Consider the following 17,429-nt stretch of genomic DNA (forward strand, 5'->3'; position numbering starts at 1 on the left):
AATAAAACTCCTCTCAGACACCTCGTCAACTATGTTACATAAATATAATCAAGTCATGTAAAGGTGAACTCATTAGGGGTTTTAACTAGGTCAATCTGATTATGTAAAAACAGAAATAAAAAACAAATACAACTATTAAAAGTCATACTTGGCATTATTAGCTTCCGAATCGCTCCATTGGTGTAAAATATGGGAATTTCAGATTTGGATAAGAAAAGATAAAACTTTGTTATTTTTATCTCCTTTTTATTATATCGAATTTATTCTGTTTTGTAACTTTCAAACCATATTAGCAAATTTTAAGTTGAAATACTTTTACGACTTGATTTGAAATTAGTAATTTAAAGGTAGGCCTACGTGTGTCAGTATCTAGCGGATTAAGTAGCAAATGATCGGAAACACACACATTGATCCGAATAAAACTCCTCTCAGACACCTCGTCAACTATCTTACATAAATATAATCAAGTCTTGAAAAGGTGAACTCATTAGGGGTTTTAACTAGGTCAATCTGATTATGTAACAACAGAAATAAAAAACAAATACAACTATTAAAAGTCATACTGGGCATTATTAGCTTCCGAATCGCTCCATTGGTTGGTGTAAAATAAGGGAATGTTACCATTTCAGATTTGGATAAGAAAGGGATAAAACTTTGTTATTTTTATCTCCTTTTTATTATGTCGAATTTATTCTGTTTTGTAACTTTCAAACCATATTAGCAAATTTTAAGTTGAAATACTTTTACGACTTGATTTGCAAAGAGACACTAGTCCTGTGTTATATAAGATAATCACATAGTTACCTATGGGTATTGAAAAGAGCTAAACCTCTAGACGGATAAGGTTATGCCCATGTTATCAGGCAAGCATTGTAGGCCGACTACTTTCAACAAAAGTACAGAGAGATTTTCACAGCTTTAAAGAATAATGTTATTATTTATTAATTTGTAGGCTCAGTGTGCTGCCATCGTAGAAAATATGGATGGAATCGAGACACTCACCCCGGGGGGGGGGCACTCCAACTTTGGAGGTGACGCGTATGTAGGGCTGTTAAGACCCCCTTTTTTTGCATCGCTGTCACCCAAAGACCCCATATTTTGTTACGAACACATGCTCGCTCCGCGCTCTGTCACCCGAAGACCCCCTATTTTTTTTTTTTTTTTGTCACCCAAAGACCCTTACAAGTTCAATTTGAACAGCAACTTTCATTTATCACTGATTTTGTTACTTATTTTGAAAAAATAAAGAAATTTGAAGCCATTTAGAACTAGAAATTCAATTTTCGAGGTTTTTGTGGCGCTGTTTTGGTTCTCACCCAAAGATTCCATTTAAAAAAAGGTCATGTTCTCACCCAATGACCCCATATTTTTTACATTTTGCTCTCACCGAATGCCAAAAATCATGCTCTCACCCAATGACCCCATATTTTTTTACATGTTGCTCTCACCGAATGCCCCTTAGTGCGAAAGCGCCAGCCCTACACCTATATCCATTTCAAATTGAAGTGCCCCCCCGGGACACTCACATGACTGATACTGAAAGTCTTTCTGAAAACAATGGCATGTGCAGAAATGTCAGTAGTTGATGAACTTTCTTTTTAAACGTTTTATTTTACTTTTTGGCAATATCTTTCTATTTTCATTTACTTGTATGCAATTAATAATTACAAAGATTTGTCATGCACATAATTGACACAAAACAAATATATTTGTTGTTTGCTTCTAACATTCCTCTGGTCAAAAACGAACTGCATATTAGGTAAAATAATGAATTATTGGGGACTTCCCGGTTTGTTGTTACTATATATTTTAATTACATGTAAACATGAGTTCCAGGCAGATTGATGAAAGTGTTGTTGTAAGCTGTTTAATGCAATTACAGTCTATGCGCCTTCTAAGAGAGGCACTTGCAAAGCAGTCCTATTTTGCATAGCCAATAATGTGCTATTAATCCAGCAATTGGATGGAGATTTGGAGTGCGCCAAAATGACGCATCTTTCCCAAAACAGGAATGTGTGTTTTATCTTCTGCCGACTTGCTGAAGTCTGGTTATGAAATAATGTCAATGCACGTGGAACATAGTGCGTTAATGCTTGTTCCTGAAGAGAAAGGAATTGTCATCTGTGCAAGACTTTTTGCACGCAAAGGATACAGATCTACAGTGGTATCGCTGGACATGTGTGAATCAGGATATGAATTAGTTGTCCAGAACATTGAGTGCAACAGAACTTTATCAACAACAAGAAGAAGACTAGCGGATAAGTGAACATAAATCATTATAATTCATTGATTGTATGCATTCACGCGTATTATGCAGAGCTTAGTTGCAAAAGCCCTTACATCCACTTTTTGACTTTTTTTTTAAAAAACAGCTATTTTTAATTGTGCAATTATTACTTGTTCAATTTGATTCATTTTGGTTTTGGATAAAGTGTTGATGAATAGAAACTAAAAGAATAGGTTTGGTACAATTATCAAGCCTTCCTGATTATTTTATTATTTCTTTTATATCACGCCTTTTGCGGATGTAAGGCCTTTTACAACTAAATAAATTGATCGTTTTTCTAGAAACCGCCTTTACTTTATGCAACTTGACTAATGCTTTCAAAATCAAAAAGAACAATTGAAATATCTCATTTATTTTTGTAATTATGAATTTTTAAATAAAATTGTCAAAATGCCATATTTGAGTATTTTCGAAGCGACAACTTTTGTTAATTAAAATGATTTTTTCAAACATAGTGACCCAAAAACAGTTGCTTTTGGTTTTGATAGTTAAAAAACATTCAAGGCTACTAATACTATTATATATCCAAAAATAAAAACAAAACTATTTTTTATTCATTTTAAGTTCAGATTTCCGGAAATTCCCTAAGATTTCCCAAACGGGAAATTTACGACATCTCCGGAAGGGAAGGTGGTATGAAAGTCAAAGAACAACCAACATGTGTATTTTTACCAACACTATAATGTCATGCCAATAAATCAATTTTAGCTAGTGGTATATGTAAGGGCGTTTGATCTTCATATATGCGAGAATAGTGTCCAATGTACTATACTTTTCATTAAAGATTTGAATTTTGTTGACTTATATAAACATAATAAACAGTTGGGAAGTGATCTTGGGTAGATGTTTTTGGCATTAAGTCATGGCGACCGTAAAACACCGAAACCCCACGTTCCCCGTCCATATTACACAAACATACTACTTTCATATGAATGAATGAATGCGAAGATACGGGTAGTCATGTATGTGCATTATGTTATCCCATGCAGGCACCCCTCTGACGGGCCATTACAATAATGTTACGTACCGTAAAAACCTCAGTAACACGTACAGCCCTTAACATGCTTAAGAAGAAACGACGTGTAATCATGGTAATGGAACAACAATAGCACTAAAGCATCCTCTCTCACCTGGAATGGGATGGCTCTGAACAGAGATGTCCTAAACAAAAGTTGACATTTACAATATTAAGGTAGACGAGGTATTGTTGGTCGAATCAACCAAAAAGTCGATTTTCATTATCTAAATCAATATATTATTGAAAAATAACACTTTGATGTTTTGCAAAAGTTCTTTTCTACAAATTATATACTTTGAAAACTTGCTTGATTTATTGTCGGTAGTGAGTTATGTACGTTTTACAAAAGTGTTGTTGTTTCAGCCCTCTTTACAACATAACTCAAGAACCACAGGGCTTAGAAAAGTATATCTGTGATATGATCAATGCAATTTTTGTCAAAGCTCAATACCATTCGCAAGATGCTGTGAATTACCAAATCGCACCAGTTTAAAATAGTTGCTAACCGTAAAGTGATATTAACACTTTTGTTTGCCCAGCTGGCAGACGTGATTGTAAACGATGGAAATCGTACTGATTATCCTATTTTACTCAATGTTGTTATATTTACATCAAGTTCTGTATTTTCTTTCCAGGAAAACGGTTTTATTCTATTTTAACCTCGTAATAGTTTCATGTTCGTTTGTACCGTCGGTATCATGGTTATGTTAGCAGTTACGGCAAAACGTCAGGATGAATACACACATAAAATGAGTTGTAACTTGTACTTGATTCGGTAAGTTCGGATGTACTTCACGGACGTAAAAAATTTATTTTCACTGTCAATGACACCCAATTTTTAGTGGTCCCACACAGAATGACCCCCATTTTCTTGGAGCCCTCACTAAAAACATCATTTTTGTCGAAAAAAATCAACAACGATATGTAGTGTCGGTCTCCGGTAGGCACAGCTACGTCACTTTCATATTCGAGTGCCCCCCCCCTGGCCCGTAATACGTGATTATGGTTCTCGGCGGCCCTGTTAATTAACATCTCCCATGATGTTCACGATGTCTGCCATCATGGCTAAGTAAAGTGTTCATTTTGTTTAGGACATCTCTGTTCAGAGCCATTGCAATCCAGGTGACCAGGTGAGAGAGGATGCTTTAACGCTATTGTTGTTTCATTACCATGATTACACGTCGTTTCTACTTACGGGCTGTACGTGTTGCTGAGGTTTATAACAGTACGTAACATTAATGTAATGACCCGTCAGAGGGGTACCTGCATGGGACAACATAATACACAAACATGGCTACCCGTATCTTCGCATTCATTCATCGTGGGGTTTGTGTGTGTTACGGTCGCAACGACCTAATGCCAAAAACACTTACCCAAGATCACTACAGAATGCACAACAAAACACACTGTTTGTATAAGTCTATAACATTATTTTCTTCTATTTTAACCTAATTTCATGTTCGTCTGTTTCGTCGTTATCTTAAAGTACAAAGTTGGATGCACGTGACAATAAAAGGGTTATAAACATCTCAAAAAAGTAACTAACCCCCTTGAATAATGGCCATTATTCAAAAAGGGGCTATTGTATTAAAAATCTGTAAAATGTGTTGGAAGCAGAATTTATTTCTGTGTATTTTGACACCTCATTTGATACGATAGCCTAGAAAACAATAAAACACCGGTCAATTTAATGTAGTGAGGTCCAGATTTGAAAGTAGCACTTACATACAAAAACACTCAGATATCATTACACAGATTTCCTTCCACTGAATGCAAAATCAATAGAATTTACTGCAACTTTCAAATCTTGGGCTACATTGATTTAAATGTACGCTGTGATGTCAATATTTAGTCAATTGCTACAAATGAGGTGTCAAAATGTGCAGAAATAAATTCTGCTTCCAACGCATTTTACAGATTTGTAATACAATCACTCGTTTTTGAATAATGGTCATTATTTAAGGGGAGTTAGTTACTTTTTTTGAGATGTTTACTTGATACGGGAGATGTATTATAATGGTGTACTTCGGTGATCATTGGCGTAAAAATGGTGGTGGGAAAAGGTATTGCCCTATCAGTAGTGGCCTTTTATCGACTTATTTTGCGGAAAATCTCATCCAAAACTGATTTGCTTTTTATGTCAAAATTATCTAGGCATTAACAGCCAAAATCTAGGAGGTAACGCTAATGAAACTTCGGCCAGGCACAAGACCCAGTGAAGGAAGTCGCCCTATATGGATAGCTGAGTGATCGGGGCATTTTTACAGGACAGGCAAGTGGGGTTTTTTTTGGGTTCTGCGGGGAATTGTACCCAGGACCTCTCGTACCTATGGCAAGGACCTTTCTCAGTGAATGCGAAGATATAGGTACCCATGTTTGTGTCTTTTTGTGTGGGACAATAATGAGAACTCCGACTGAATAGGGAGACGCCGCTTCAACATGTTCAATGTAAAGTAAAATAGGAAAGTCATCACGATTTCACGCCACTATTTACAATCAACCAATAATCACTAATATGCACCAAACCAATCGAATTGGCGTCTCCAAAAATGTTCATGATTTTTTGGGTCAAAATTGAAGAAAACCATCAAAATAATGCATTTCACCCAAAAATGGCATCAAGATATAAAGACAATTTTTTTGGTTAACAAATATTGAATACACATGTGACATGTATTCTCCATAGCAAATATGAAGTTCATACCACATTTACTTTCAAAGTTATATCTTTTTAATAATTGGCATTTTGATAAAGAAAGGGAAAAAATCACAAAAAACTGCATTTTCAACCCAAATATCTCAGCTCGCATCACTTTTCAGAAATGCCAGCCGGGTTAATCAGAAAGATGAGACTCTTATGGTTAATTTTAACCCGGCTGGCACCTTTGTCCAAAAATGTTGCACGAAAACTAGAGCAGATATACCGACGTGGCCTCTCTATTAAAAGTAAAACAATGGTTTTAGGGTGCACACAGGATCGCGTTAATTCTTTAGGCTGCTTTCATAGATTCACACGTCAAGACGGACAGATTATAGGAGGGTATCAAAAAGTTTTTGAAATCGCCCAGAAGTGAAAGAGCTATATCAATGAAATTTCGTCAGTGCAATCACTGGTCCTTATGTACACAATGGGACAAAAATGGTATCATAAGTATGTTTACTTTTTTTACAGGCGGCGCTAGATGCCAATAACCTGCTGCCCCAGTTACTGCGCATAAACTGCAAGATTGTGAAAATTGAGGCAAGCAGCGTTATATAAGATCCTGCTTTTGAAGGGTTGCAGTGCCCAGAAAATCTATGATGAAATGAAAGTTATCTTCGGTAGTGATTGTGATATGGCACTGTTGCTTTTTGGAAAAGGAATTTTTATTTCATCACAGATTTTCTGGGCTCTGTAACCCTTAAAAAGCAGGATCTTAATAACGCTGCTTGCCTAAATTTTCTCAATCTTGCCGTTAATGCGCAGTAACTGTGACAGCAGGTTATTAGCATCTAGCGCCTCCTGTAAAAAATGTAAACATACTTATGAGACCATTTTTGCACCATAGTGTACATAAGGACCATAAGGATATTGCTCTTTCACTTTTGGGCGATTTCAAAAACGTTTTGATACCCCCTCGTAGAATGCAAGGGACAACTGATGCAGAGAGATAAATAATGAGACAAAAAGAGACAAAACAATTAATATCAGAATGTCAATGCACAGTGATCATATTTTATTTATACTCATTATCATTATGTGAAGATGTGGATCACAAAATAGTTCAATCTGTTCACAAAAAATGTGCCACAATGCATATACTTAGTCATTGAGTATAGAATGTACTGTCAGAGGTTGGTTCTAAGGAATACGTACTACATAGTAACATTAAGGTTGGTCTGAACCCTGGAATTATGGAAACTTTCGGGCCTCATTTTTTAAAATTTCGACCAACTTCAAGAAATTTGCACCAAAAATGGTCAAAAAATGATAAAAAAAAAAAAAAATATTTTTGGTGAAGTTGGTCAAAATTCAAAAATATAAAAAAACGGTCCCTAGATATTTTTGTCTAGTTTTTAAAAATTAATTTAAAAAAAATTTGGCCCAAGAAAGTGGGCAAAAAAACCCCGTTTTTTTTGGGATTTTGGGCCAAAAATGAGCATTTCAGGGGCAAGAGAAGCCTATCTACAATAGCCAGATAGCTGCCCTGCAGACAATTTGACCATTTCTGCGCACATATTGTACACATGTGACACCTTTCTTGTCCTAAATGCCCGATATGTTTCTAGTGCATCACGTTATTATGTCTTGTGTTATTCATTATAAAGGTCAAATTATGATGTGGGGTGGGGTATGGAGGTATCCGGGGGAGGTATGAGTGGGGGTGCTTGTGGGGGTGGGTGGGTGATGCGGACGATGTACATACTATACTCTATGACTAGTATTTGTTCTTATGGCATTATACAAACATATAAACACAGCAGTTGCGGCCGGCCGGGCTATTTAAATGATTATAAATACCCATAAAGCCACATTCAAAGTATAGCTGCTCAGATCATTTCCATACCAAGTAAAATAAGGTGGGTTCTCTTAATAATACTTTATCGGTGGGGATTTTGAATTATACGATATTCCTGTATAAAAATCATACTATATTTTTATTCATATAAATACCAGTTAATAATGATAAATCCAAAAACTGTCAATTTTAAGCGAGATTAAGAACATAACACGGCGGTTACTTATTCATAAGTAGATATATGAGATGGTATGATCGGATGGGCCTTTGAATAGTAGCATTTTTTGTCTCATCAAGCATTTAAGATAATCTTATGTATTATTCGACGCTAAAAATCTGTTATTATAATATGATATCTCGTCATTACGTGAAAGACAAAAATAATGTTTGGAAACCACGTCATTACCCAGAGGGCATTGGGAGATTATAGTTTGTCACGTGACACATTAATCCAGTCGGCTTCGTCAAACAATCGTGTTATGGATGATAAAAAAACAAGATTTAGATATAAAAGTGTTTTACCAAATTAAAATATGCTTTTTTGTATCTTCTTTCAAATTTTATCCTACACTTAAAACTTACATTAATATCTACATAATCATCATTTCAATGTTTTTATTTCTGTATATTATATCACTCTTCATAAAAGTATTTCATATTTTTATAATTAGAAACAATTGAAATTCAAACAGCAACAAAATCTCACGGAAGAACAATACATTGGACATATTGTTTTACATGATTTATATGTCTGTCTAGACAACACAGAATATATAATGCGCTTACAAATTTACCATATAGTACCGTATTTACATAACCTGTCCACGCAGGTAATAATAATTATTATTGATAATATAATATAGCTACATCAGCTTTTTATCAAAAAATATTTACCACTCAAAAGACATAAAACATTGAAGTACAAATATATTACGCACGCTTGTCTCAAACACATCAGCTTGCAACAACCAATTCATTTTTTAAAAGCAGTAGTCAAAGCAATAAGCCCGCAGCAACTTACATCAATATGCAACAGTTTTTATGTTTAATAATAAATATCATTTTGGTGGATATAATAGTCGGGGATGATTGTAGATCACAAGACAGTGCTGGCAAAGACCTGGGCAGCTGTCCGATGTCCCCTATGGCCCTCCTTACTAATGCTTATTCCTAAACCATCCTCCCAAGTTACCACTTTCTTTCTTTTGTTTTAGTTCGTCTTACCGCCATCAGGATAATCATGCCACAACCATGTCCCTTTTAAGGGATATTTTGTTTGAAGACTGACAATACAGTCAATTGTTTTGCTTGTCATAAAACCGGTTTGATAATTAGACCCATTTGATTGCATTGCTACATAAAACCAATAGGAAAACGGCTAGGTTATAAAATAATACGGGCAAACTGGCAAGGTACATTGGAGGCAAACAATATAATTATAAAAATATGTTCTTACTTTTGAAAAACAAAAATAAATGCCACCTTGCCGGTATTCATTCATTCTATCTATCTACTGTTCAAGTAAACATCTTATTACTTATGATGCTTGTATCTGTGCGAGGTATCATGACCGCGAGCTATACATGAGAAGAGATAAATTTTATTAACATACTGACCACATGGATAAGACAGAATGGTGAATTAGTGTAATTTTTCCATCGTAGCTATCATGGATATGGGAATTTGAAACTTGCCGAGCTAATATCTCAGTACCCGAGTATTGACGTAGCTGTGGTCAGTGCTATTTTCTTGTAACAATTTTCATTACTGGCCATGTATGACCATGATGACTGCTGTCGCTCCATCTAGTCTTATTGATTTTTCTACGGCGGGACTGGACGTGCCGCTCGCTTCTTTCTTATCCGATCCTCTCTATATATTTTTAATCAAATATCGTTTGCGAAAAAATAAGACAGTCACTGCATGGATTAAACACACATTATTAACGATAGTATTTCTTGATCAACAGATCAAATGCTATACCTTTTTGTCCGTGTATAAAATAGTACAATAAAAGTATATAAATGAACGAAAGAATGACCATAGCACATGTACCGCGTGTTAACATTGGTTAGGGTACTTTGCAAACATAATATCAAACTTTTATGTCAAAAATGTATTTTAAATGCTGATTTGCATGGGAATTCTTTTAAATCTTACAATTAAGCTGTTACAATCACACAAAATTAGATTTGTTACAATGGTAGGGCTATTATAGTAATAATGTTTTTGCTCCATAATATAAATCTAAAAGCACTTCAAAACAATGAATATATACACATGTGCTGTTGTGTCTTTCAATTAAAAAATCATAATACTGCACACAAACTTTTAACATACAATCCCTGAAAGAAACAAAACAAGAACACTCTCTACCCCCTGAGATGTGGACAAATAAAGTGGCAAGGAGCAGATAGGCAGGATAACTTACAGTCAGTATGCTCTCAAGTACAAAGTACCGACGCGGACGTACGCATTGTGCCGACTTTGAAGGCATGCATACCTCAGCAGAGACGCAGCACTGCGCACTGTTTACGCGCTGTATACGCGAGCGTTGTCACTTTGTACTTCAGAGTGGACAAACTGTAGGCAGGATAACTTATCCAACGGGTACTCTAAAATAAGATAATTTTACCCATAATGCAACGGGCACTCTAAAATAAGACAATTTTACCCATAATGCTGAAAACGACGCAGCCAACAAATTAGCTATTACTTTCAACAATTAGTGGTTATATCAAATTTAGACATGTATTTTCATTTTAAAGTGACCATTACAAAGACACCGTCGACAATGAAGTAAATAGAAAACTTCTTAATTGTGTACTTTTATACTATTATAGTAATTGTATCTATAAAATAATGATTATCAGATATGAAATAAAGTTGTAATAGTTTGAAGTGAGTTGTCGCGATGCCAAATGAATATTAAAATAGTTGCAAACAATACAATGGATGTTTAGAAGGGTCATAGTGACAATAGTTTGTGCGAGATTTATTGAAATGCTTGATGATAATAATACAAGATTCATTAATAATGATATGAATATCACGATCCGTTGAATACGTTTGAGAAAGCGGCTTATTTAACTGGTGAATCATGAACCTATAAAATACCTAAATATCCGCCATTGAAGTTTGAATAAGTTTTCAGTATATTACCGGTACTAGGAAAAAAAGTTCGCTGAAATATATATTCAAGTTCAAGTGAAGCAAAGTTTGTACAACAATGCCTCAGAGGTTAATAACATTTCCTCTTTTTAGGCAGAAAAATGTAGAAATTAAATCCAAAATTCAGTGTGAAATGCGATCACGTAATAGTCTATACATTTCATATGTAAGTGTTTGAAACATTGAATTTATACTTCAAAATCAGCGCTGACAAACAACAATGGCGGATATTTCTGTTTCCGGGTACTTTACACGGTTTCAATATGACTCTGTAAGTTTGACATGAAAGTTGCCTAAAGGATGACAACTAACAAATGTATTTTCAATCTTTAATTGCATTGGAGCTAGAAGATAGTTCTTAACCGCCTATTGAGGCAATTTTGACGCTTGTTTTCACCTGTCGGTCCTTGTTGGGGCGTCTCCTTTGGATATCTGAGGGCGTCTACATTTGACGCTGTTTAGCAGGATACGGGTTTGGTTTCCTGGTGCGAGTCGTGAGTCGCTGGTGGCGCGGAAACATTGCTAACAGGAGTTGAAGATAACGATGAACAAGTATCTTCATTTCCTGCCTCCATCATGCTGGGGCTATTCTCAGATTCGCTGCTGCTAGGAGCAGTCACATGGTTACTGTTACACCCAGTGTTACTACTAATATTACTAGAAGTATTACTACTACTCGAACTTGTGTTGTTCTTGTTGTTGGAGGAGTTCGTTGTAGTAGCAGTGTCAGTGTTGCCGTTTTTCTTGGCATTATTGACATTGTTGCCGTTGGTATGTGTTTTAACATGCTTACTGAGATGGTCACTGCGCATAAAGCGTTTGTTACACGTTGGACACGCAAATCTTTTTTCGCCGGTATGAGTACGCAAATGTCGTTGTAACTCATCTGATCTTGTAAAACGCTTACCGCAAAACAGCCAGTTACAAACAAATGGGCGTTCACCCGTGTGCCATCTTAAATGAGCTTTAAGGTGCGACGTCTTACCGTAGACCTTCCCACAGCCAGGTATATGACAACTATGTACGTTCTTTTTCCTGACAGGTTGTCCGGCCGCTGCTAATCTTTCATTTTCATGGCAATTTGGGCAGTCACAAGTAGCCCGTCCCGCATATCTCCTGTTTGCGCGAGACGCTAGAGAAAGTCCAGTGAAACCAGGCGCGAAGAAAGGTGATCTTGGAAAGCCCATGAAATCGTAACCTGGTGGTAGTAGTGTTCCTAAACTGTCTTGTGTACAAGGAAATATCGATGGGTGAGTCGGTAAGAAAGGATTGGGTGTAGTGGGTGAACCAAGCGCAGTATGAGCATTTAATGCACACTCAGCGGCCATAGCATAACTTGAAAACTTAGGTGTTTGAAGTCCAGGTGTGCCGGTACTCATACTCTGATGTAAATCTAACCACGTTGGTGTGTTCCGTATGTCCCACCATGAACTTAATGGTGAGGTAACATTAGCGTCTCTGGCTACTAAACTGGCTGAACTTGTAGCTTTAAGCCACGAATCAAAGGGATTACTGCACATTGGTAGGCTGGAGCATACTCCAGTCAGACTACTGTCCGTTGGGGTGGCACCATGAAGTCTTTGAATGATAGCGGGTTGAGAAGCGGAATCTGTCCAGGGCATGCTGCCGCTTTTTAAAGAGTTTCTCCCTGGCAAAAACATATCACTACTAAACGGCGATGCTAAACTCGGGCTAAACGTATGTCCTGATATAGACACAGGTAGTCCACTTGCACTACCGGAAATACCAGGAATCCTGGGATCGCCGTGAAGTCCTGTTGCAAGATCTGCCATTGAAGGTGATTTCTTGAAAGGGTGGAATCCTTTTTTTGTTTTAGGTTGATCCGCAATAGGTGGTGGGCTGCTACTTCTTGTGCCTATCTTATTACAGGTTGCTGCAAGCATTGCTAAAGGTGTGGCTCCGTGACGTGGTTGATCCTGAAACGAATAAAATAGATAAAACACACACATAAGTATAAAAGTCAAATACACAATGTAAAAACATATGCAAAGAATATTCAAATTGTAATGACAACATACAAAACTTTGGTACAAAGAATGAATTACTATGAATATGATTGTACTGTGGCTTGAAAATGATAAAGTTGTTACCGTTTTTATTTTAAAAATAAATACATCTGTAGATGGCAACAAACCATTGCGTTCCAAGAAATAATCTAAGTTTAAAATCCAATAAAATCATTTACCCAAGTAGTATCTTCCTTGACTCATTACAGACAGCAAATATTAATTCCCTTGTTCTCTTTCGCCAACATTAAGGCATCTAAAAAGTAACCACACTGATCAACTACTTAAAGGCATATTTTTCCCTCAGTCAGCACACTCTGTGTGGGTGACCCAGGCTGTTGTTAAACATGCCTCTATAGCACGCCCAATCAATGCCGCCAACTCAACCCCATCTGCCCAATCGCGCCGCCTGATTGGCCCTAACCTATGCATTACGTCACTTGAGGTCGCCATGGTATGGCTACTGCGTACGATAAGGCTTTATCTGCATATATGTATTAATTAATGAGGTGGACAAGGAGGTGGACCAATAGCTAACCAATTGCAAGACAACGGTATCGCCCAAGTAAGCTACTTTCCAACCTTACGTGGAGGTGGTTTTATGGAGTCACCCACACTAAAACCGTTAAATGTTTCTGGCTTATCCCTGTTCCACACCTTCAACCAGGGCGAGGAAACAATAGACGGAAAACAACTGGGAGCTACATGTTGGGGATATAATTACCGAATTTAAAATCAGATTTTCCATTCAACTGGAATTTTATTTAGATACCAATACCGTTACGGGAAAAAGTAATGTGCCAAACAAAATATTGATTGTCTGTTTTTGTTTTGTTTTTGTTTTTGCTTTTATTTCAATCAACTAATATTATAATTATACTATAGATAGCAATATTTCTATCTATAAGAAAAAGTAATGTGGCAAATCTAGTAAACGTCTGCATTACAGCGACAAAAGCATTTGGTTATTTGCACCACTAAATGAAACCCAATAATTACGCCCTCTGTAGTGCCTGTGCTTGGTTTATTCCCATTCAGGTAACTAACAATGCATGTAATTGAATAATCCGCACATCAAATACGTACGCGTGCAGTCGCCAACATTTACATACAAAACATTGCTCACATTAACACACAGAGAATGAACTAGTTTATATATTATTCAGCACTCGATGATAAATCTTCCGTTTCAAACCAAATGCAATCAAAAGTATTTTATTTTACACAAATTATTATGAAAACGTTTTCGATGTTTTAAAAAAAACACCTTATTTTACCTCCCGTACTACTACTAGACCAAAAGTACAGATGCCCTTTGAAACTATAAAAGGGATTTAAAAAACCTTGAACATGTTCAACATATTTTAACATTACATACACCAAATCTTTGAGAACAATAGGAATCCTGGTAATTGTTGGGTCTGTTGATTCCTTGACAATTAATCATGATTTCTTTGTGTGTGTTGTGTTTACTGAGTCTTCAAGGTAATTTACTTCTATCAATATTTTTCTAAGTAACAAGTTGGCGAACGTTTTGTATAATCATGCTAATTGAATGCTCTGCGCGCCACCAATAGGCTTCAACATGAAGAGTTTCAGATATTTTTTCAAAATATCAAGAGCTATCCTAAGAACCACTGAACCAATACTAGGCTTGTTTGTACTCATTTTAATGCCTGTCCATATTTGCCATGCTGATTCCAAATATGGACATGAAAATGTATAATTCTGACATTTTTTAATTAAAAAAATTAAACTTGTCGTTTGCAGTCAACACCCGCGTGGATGGAGTTACTGCAAATACCGTAATGATACCAAAACTGGTATTAATTAATGAATAATATTATAAAATATGCACATACACCTGTAGTTTGATATCAAGTAATATCAGGACATAAATGTTTATTTACAACTCTGTGAACAAAATAACGAAAAGGGTTTTCAATCCCATCTCTTTAAATTAAGCTGATTATCTTTACCTTGCAATAGAAAGTGTGAATTGCTAAACACGAAAAGAGCAGTTTAATAAAATTGTATACATTTTACAGCCTTCACGGTATAACGATTCATAATTCTTAAGATCGATTATATGTCATTCTTTTAACCATTAATATTGGTTTTCATTTTTAATCCATATTCAAGGCTAATTTGTTACTAAAAAACTAGTACCTTCTTGCATCACGTTTGCACCATGATTATCATCAAGTGTAAAGCGCACACGAGACCTTGAATACAGACCCAAAACCAACTACCAGTTACAGGGTATTGAACTTTCGGCCAGTCTCTAACGATCGATCAAAATTAATGGGAAATTCTTTGTTGCCACCCCAATCGGAAGTGAATACTTCATGACTTTACAAGGTGATCAGTCCTGTGTTCATATCAACAATACTTTTGAAACGAAGGCGTAGTTAAAGATTTTGAACAAAACAAATAAAGTACTTTGTGCACATGAAAAAAGTTAATGTGGTGTACACATAATGCCACCGAGAAAGAAGCTGAGAAACCGAGAGCGCCTCATTCGGTTGTTGTAGTGATTTTATCAATACAATTACGAGTAACTTAAAGCAGAAATGGCGATGCGCGCATAAATACTATATTGTTGTCATTGTTAATGATATTTTAGTATATTGTAGATTACGCCATTGTCTTGTTTATTATTGGAGTGAATAATAAGACATCTTAGTCCGTTTAATTGGTCGTTACATACCTAGCTTTGTGAGTATAGTGGTCACAAATCCACACTCCTTGTACACAAAACAAAAGAAATCATATTACGGCTTGATTAAGAGGCGAAACAATAGGTATTTAATCGGAGTTGAATGGTAATTTTTCCAACTCTTTCGGACCCTGGGGTACAAAGCCACGACAGTGGCTACAAAATGACCAGACCATTTTCGTCGTGGCGATTCTTTCACCGTTTATTTGTTCTTTACACGTCCTGTACTTTTCTCTCTATATATCGCTGGGTCAATGACATCTCGCTCAATAACTTGTTGAAATGTACCTATACCAAAAACTTGAACGTTTTTGGACTATTTATATGCACTGTTTACATATTAAAAGTACTATAGTCTCATTCTAGCACCACGAGTTGATGTACATGTCCCATCATTGAAATAATTATTTAATTAAGGTTGTCATTCAGTACTTTTAATTTCTTTATTTCTTACGGATTCATTTTCGTAATTTCCTTTGAAGGCGGGAAATGTATAAGACAATTGAGATTGTGATTACTAATGATGCAGCCAATCTGTATAGCACGAGACACAATCTCATAGTATAAACATGTGAGAACCTCCTATGTTTTCTATTATAATATCATTATCATGTGATGTTGTATTCCAGAGGACATAATAACCAACATCCAATGTTTATATGTGCGAATGGTGCAGTGCGATATTGTCTTTATGTTATCTAGTCCCAATGCTCGCCAGTTAATGTTCGAATGTTCCAAACATGCAATTTTACTACTGGTATTCCCAATTACGAATTTTGAAAAAAAGTTCACGAAAAAACGGATTTCCCAATACGATAATATTGTAACTTAATAGTCATTTATCAAAATTTTACTATTCATGCACATAAACGGCAAACAATTAATTTCTCTTTTGAAGCTTTCCATTGTCATTTGATTATCATGATCATTGTATTCTCTCTTTAAAACTGGAGCAAAAATCACGACATTTAACAAATTTGAGATACTTTCATTTTGAAAGGGGTGGAGTACCCTTGTGTTATAATCTGGCTAAATAAATCAAGAAATCTTTCTTGCTTCTTGGTATCATCTGTCACAAGTTCATTACACTTCTATGTTCATATTAATGAGTTTGGATTGCATATTCTCATCCATTGACACTACAGACACAAACTATGTCACAGTCTAGATTTGTGATTTAGCATGTAGCTCATTTTTGATTTAACAAATGTTTAGTGCTGTACATTCGCTGTTCATTCATTCTTCACATTCATGTTCAAGTTCAGACTACACCTTGTGTTTGCTGGTCATCACTAAGTACATTCCCTATCAAAATCTGTTTATTAGGCATCCAATTTGCACTCTCTTTATTACAACTTCTTTATCCTCAAACCACATAATAGTTGTCAATGGACGGCCTGCATTACCAGAAGTAGCGGGATTGTTTTGTTCCGTTGGGTGATAATAATAGAAGGTTCACCTGAGATGAACTCTTGTGGCCCGACACCAGCTATCAGACTTGTTATATATTTTTACCCGTGTATAGCCCTTTGGGAGACTGATATGATCCGTGAACAGTCTGGACAACTGACCCAAAGTGACCACTAGATATTCGCTACATCCAACCCTCCTCTGTATTTGGGCTATTCCATTTAAAATCTGCTAACCCCTGTGGAAGATTTAGCTAAAGTCTTCCACAGAGGGAGTATGAGTTTCAAGTAGAATAGAC

The 17,429-nt window shown here is 36.0% G+C and overlaps 1 protein-coding gene across 2 annotated transcripts in view; it reads right to left on the reverse strand.

Annotated features, from left to right (window-relative positions):
- Positions 1 to 6,986: 6,986 nt before the first annotated feature.
- The window catches only part of LOC140155466 (transcription factor Sp9-like), a 61,611-nt gene continuing 51,168 nt past the window's right edge, over positions 6,987 to 17,429 (reverse strand). The window contains exons 1-2 of one of the 2 annotated variants that reach the window (XM_072178329.1): positions 13,182 to 13,271; positions 6,987 to 12,912 (exon numbers count right to left, since the gene is read on the reverse strand). In XM_072178329.1, coding sequence (XP_072034430.1) covers positions 11,434 to 12,879 — 1,446 coding nt within the window. In that variant the 5' untranslated portion in view covers positions 12,880 to 12,912; positions 13,182 to 13,271 and the 3' untranslated portion in view covers positions 6,987 to 11,433. Of the gene's footprint in view, positions 12,913 to 13,181; positions 13,272 to 17,429 lie in introns of those variants that run through there. The other variant, XM_072178328.1, reaches the window with a different exon arrangement.

The sequence above is a fragment of the Amphiura filiformis genome, chromosome 6 (genome assembly GCF_039555335.1).
Source record: "Amphiura filiformis chromosome 6, Afil_fr2py, whole genome shotgun sequence".
In the NCBI taxonomy this organism is placed as follows: domain Eukaryota; kingdom Metazoa; phylum Echinodermata; class Ophiuroidea; order Amphilepidida; family Amphiuridae; genus Amphiura; species Amphiura filiformis.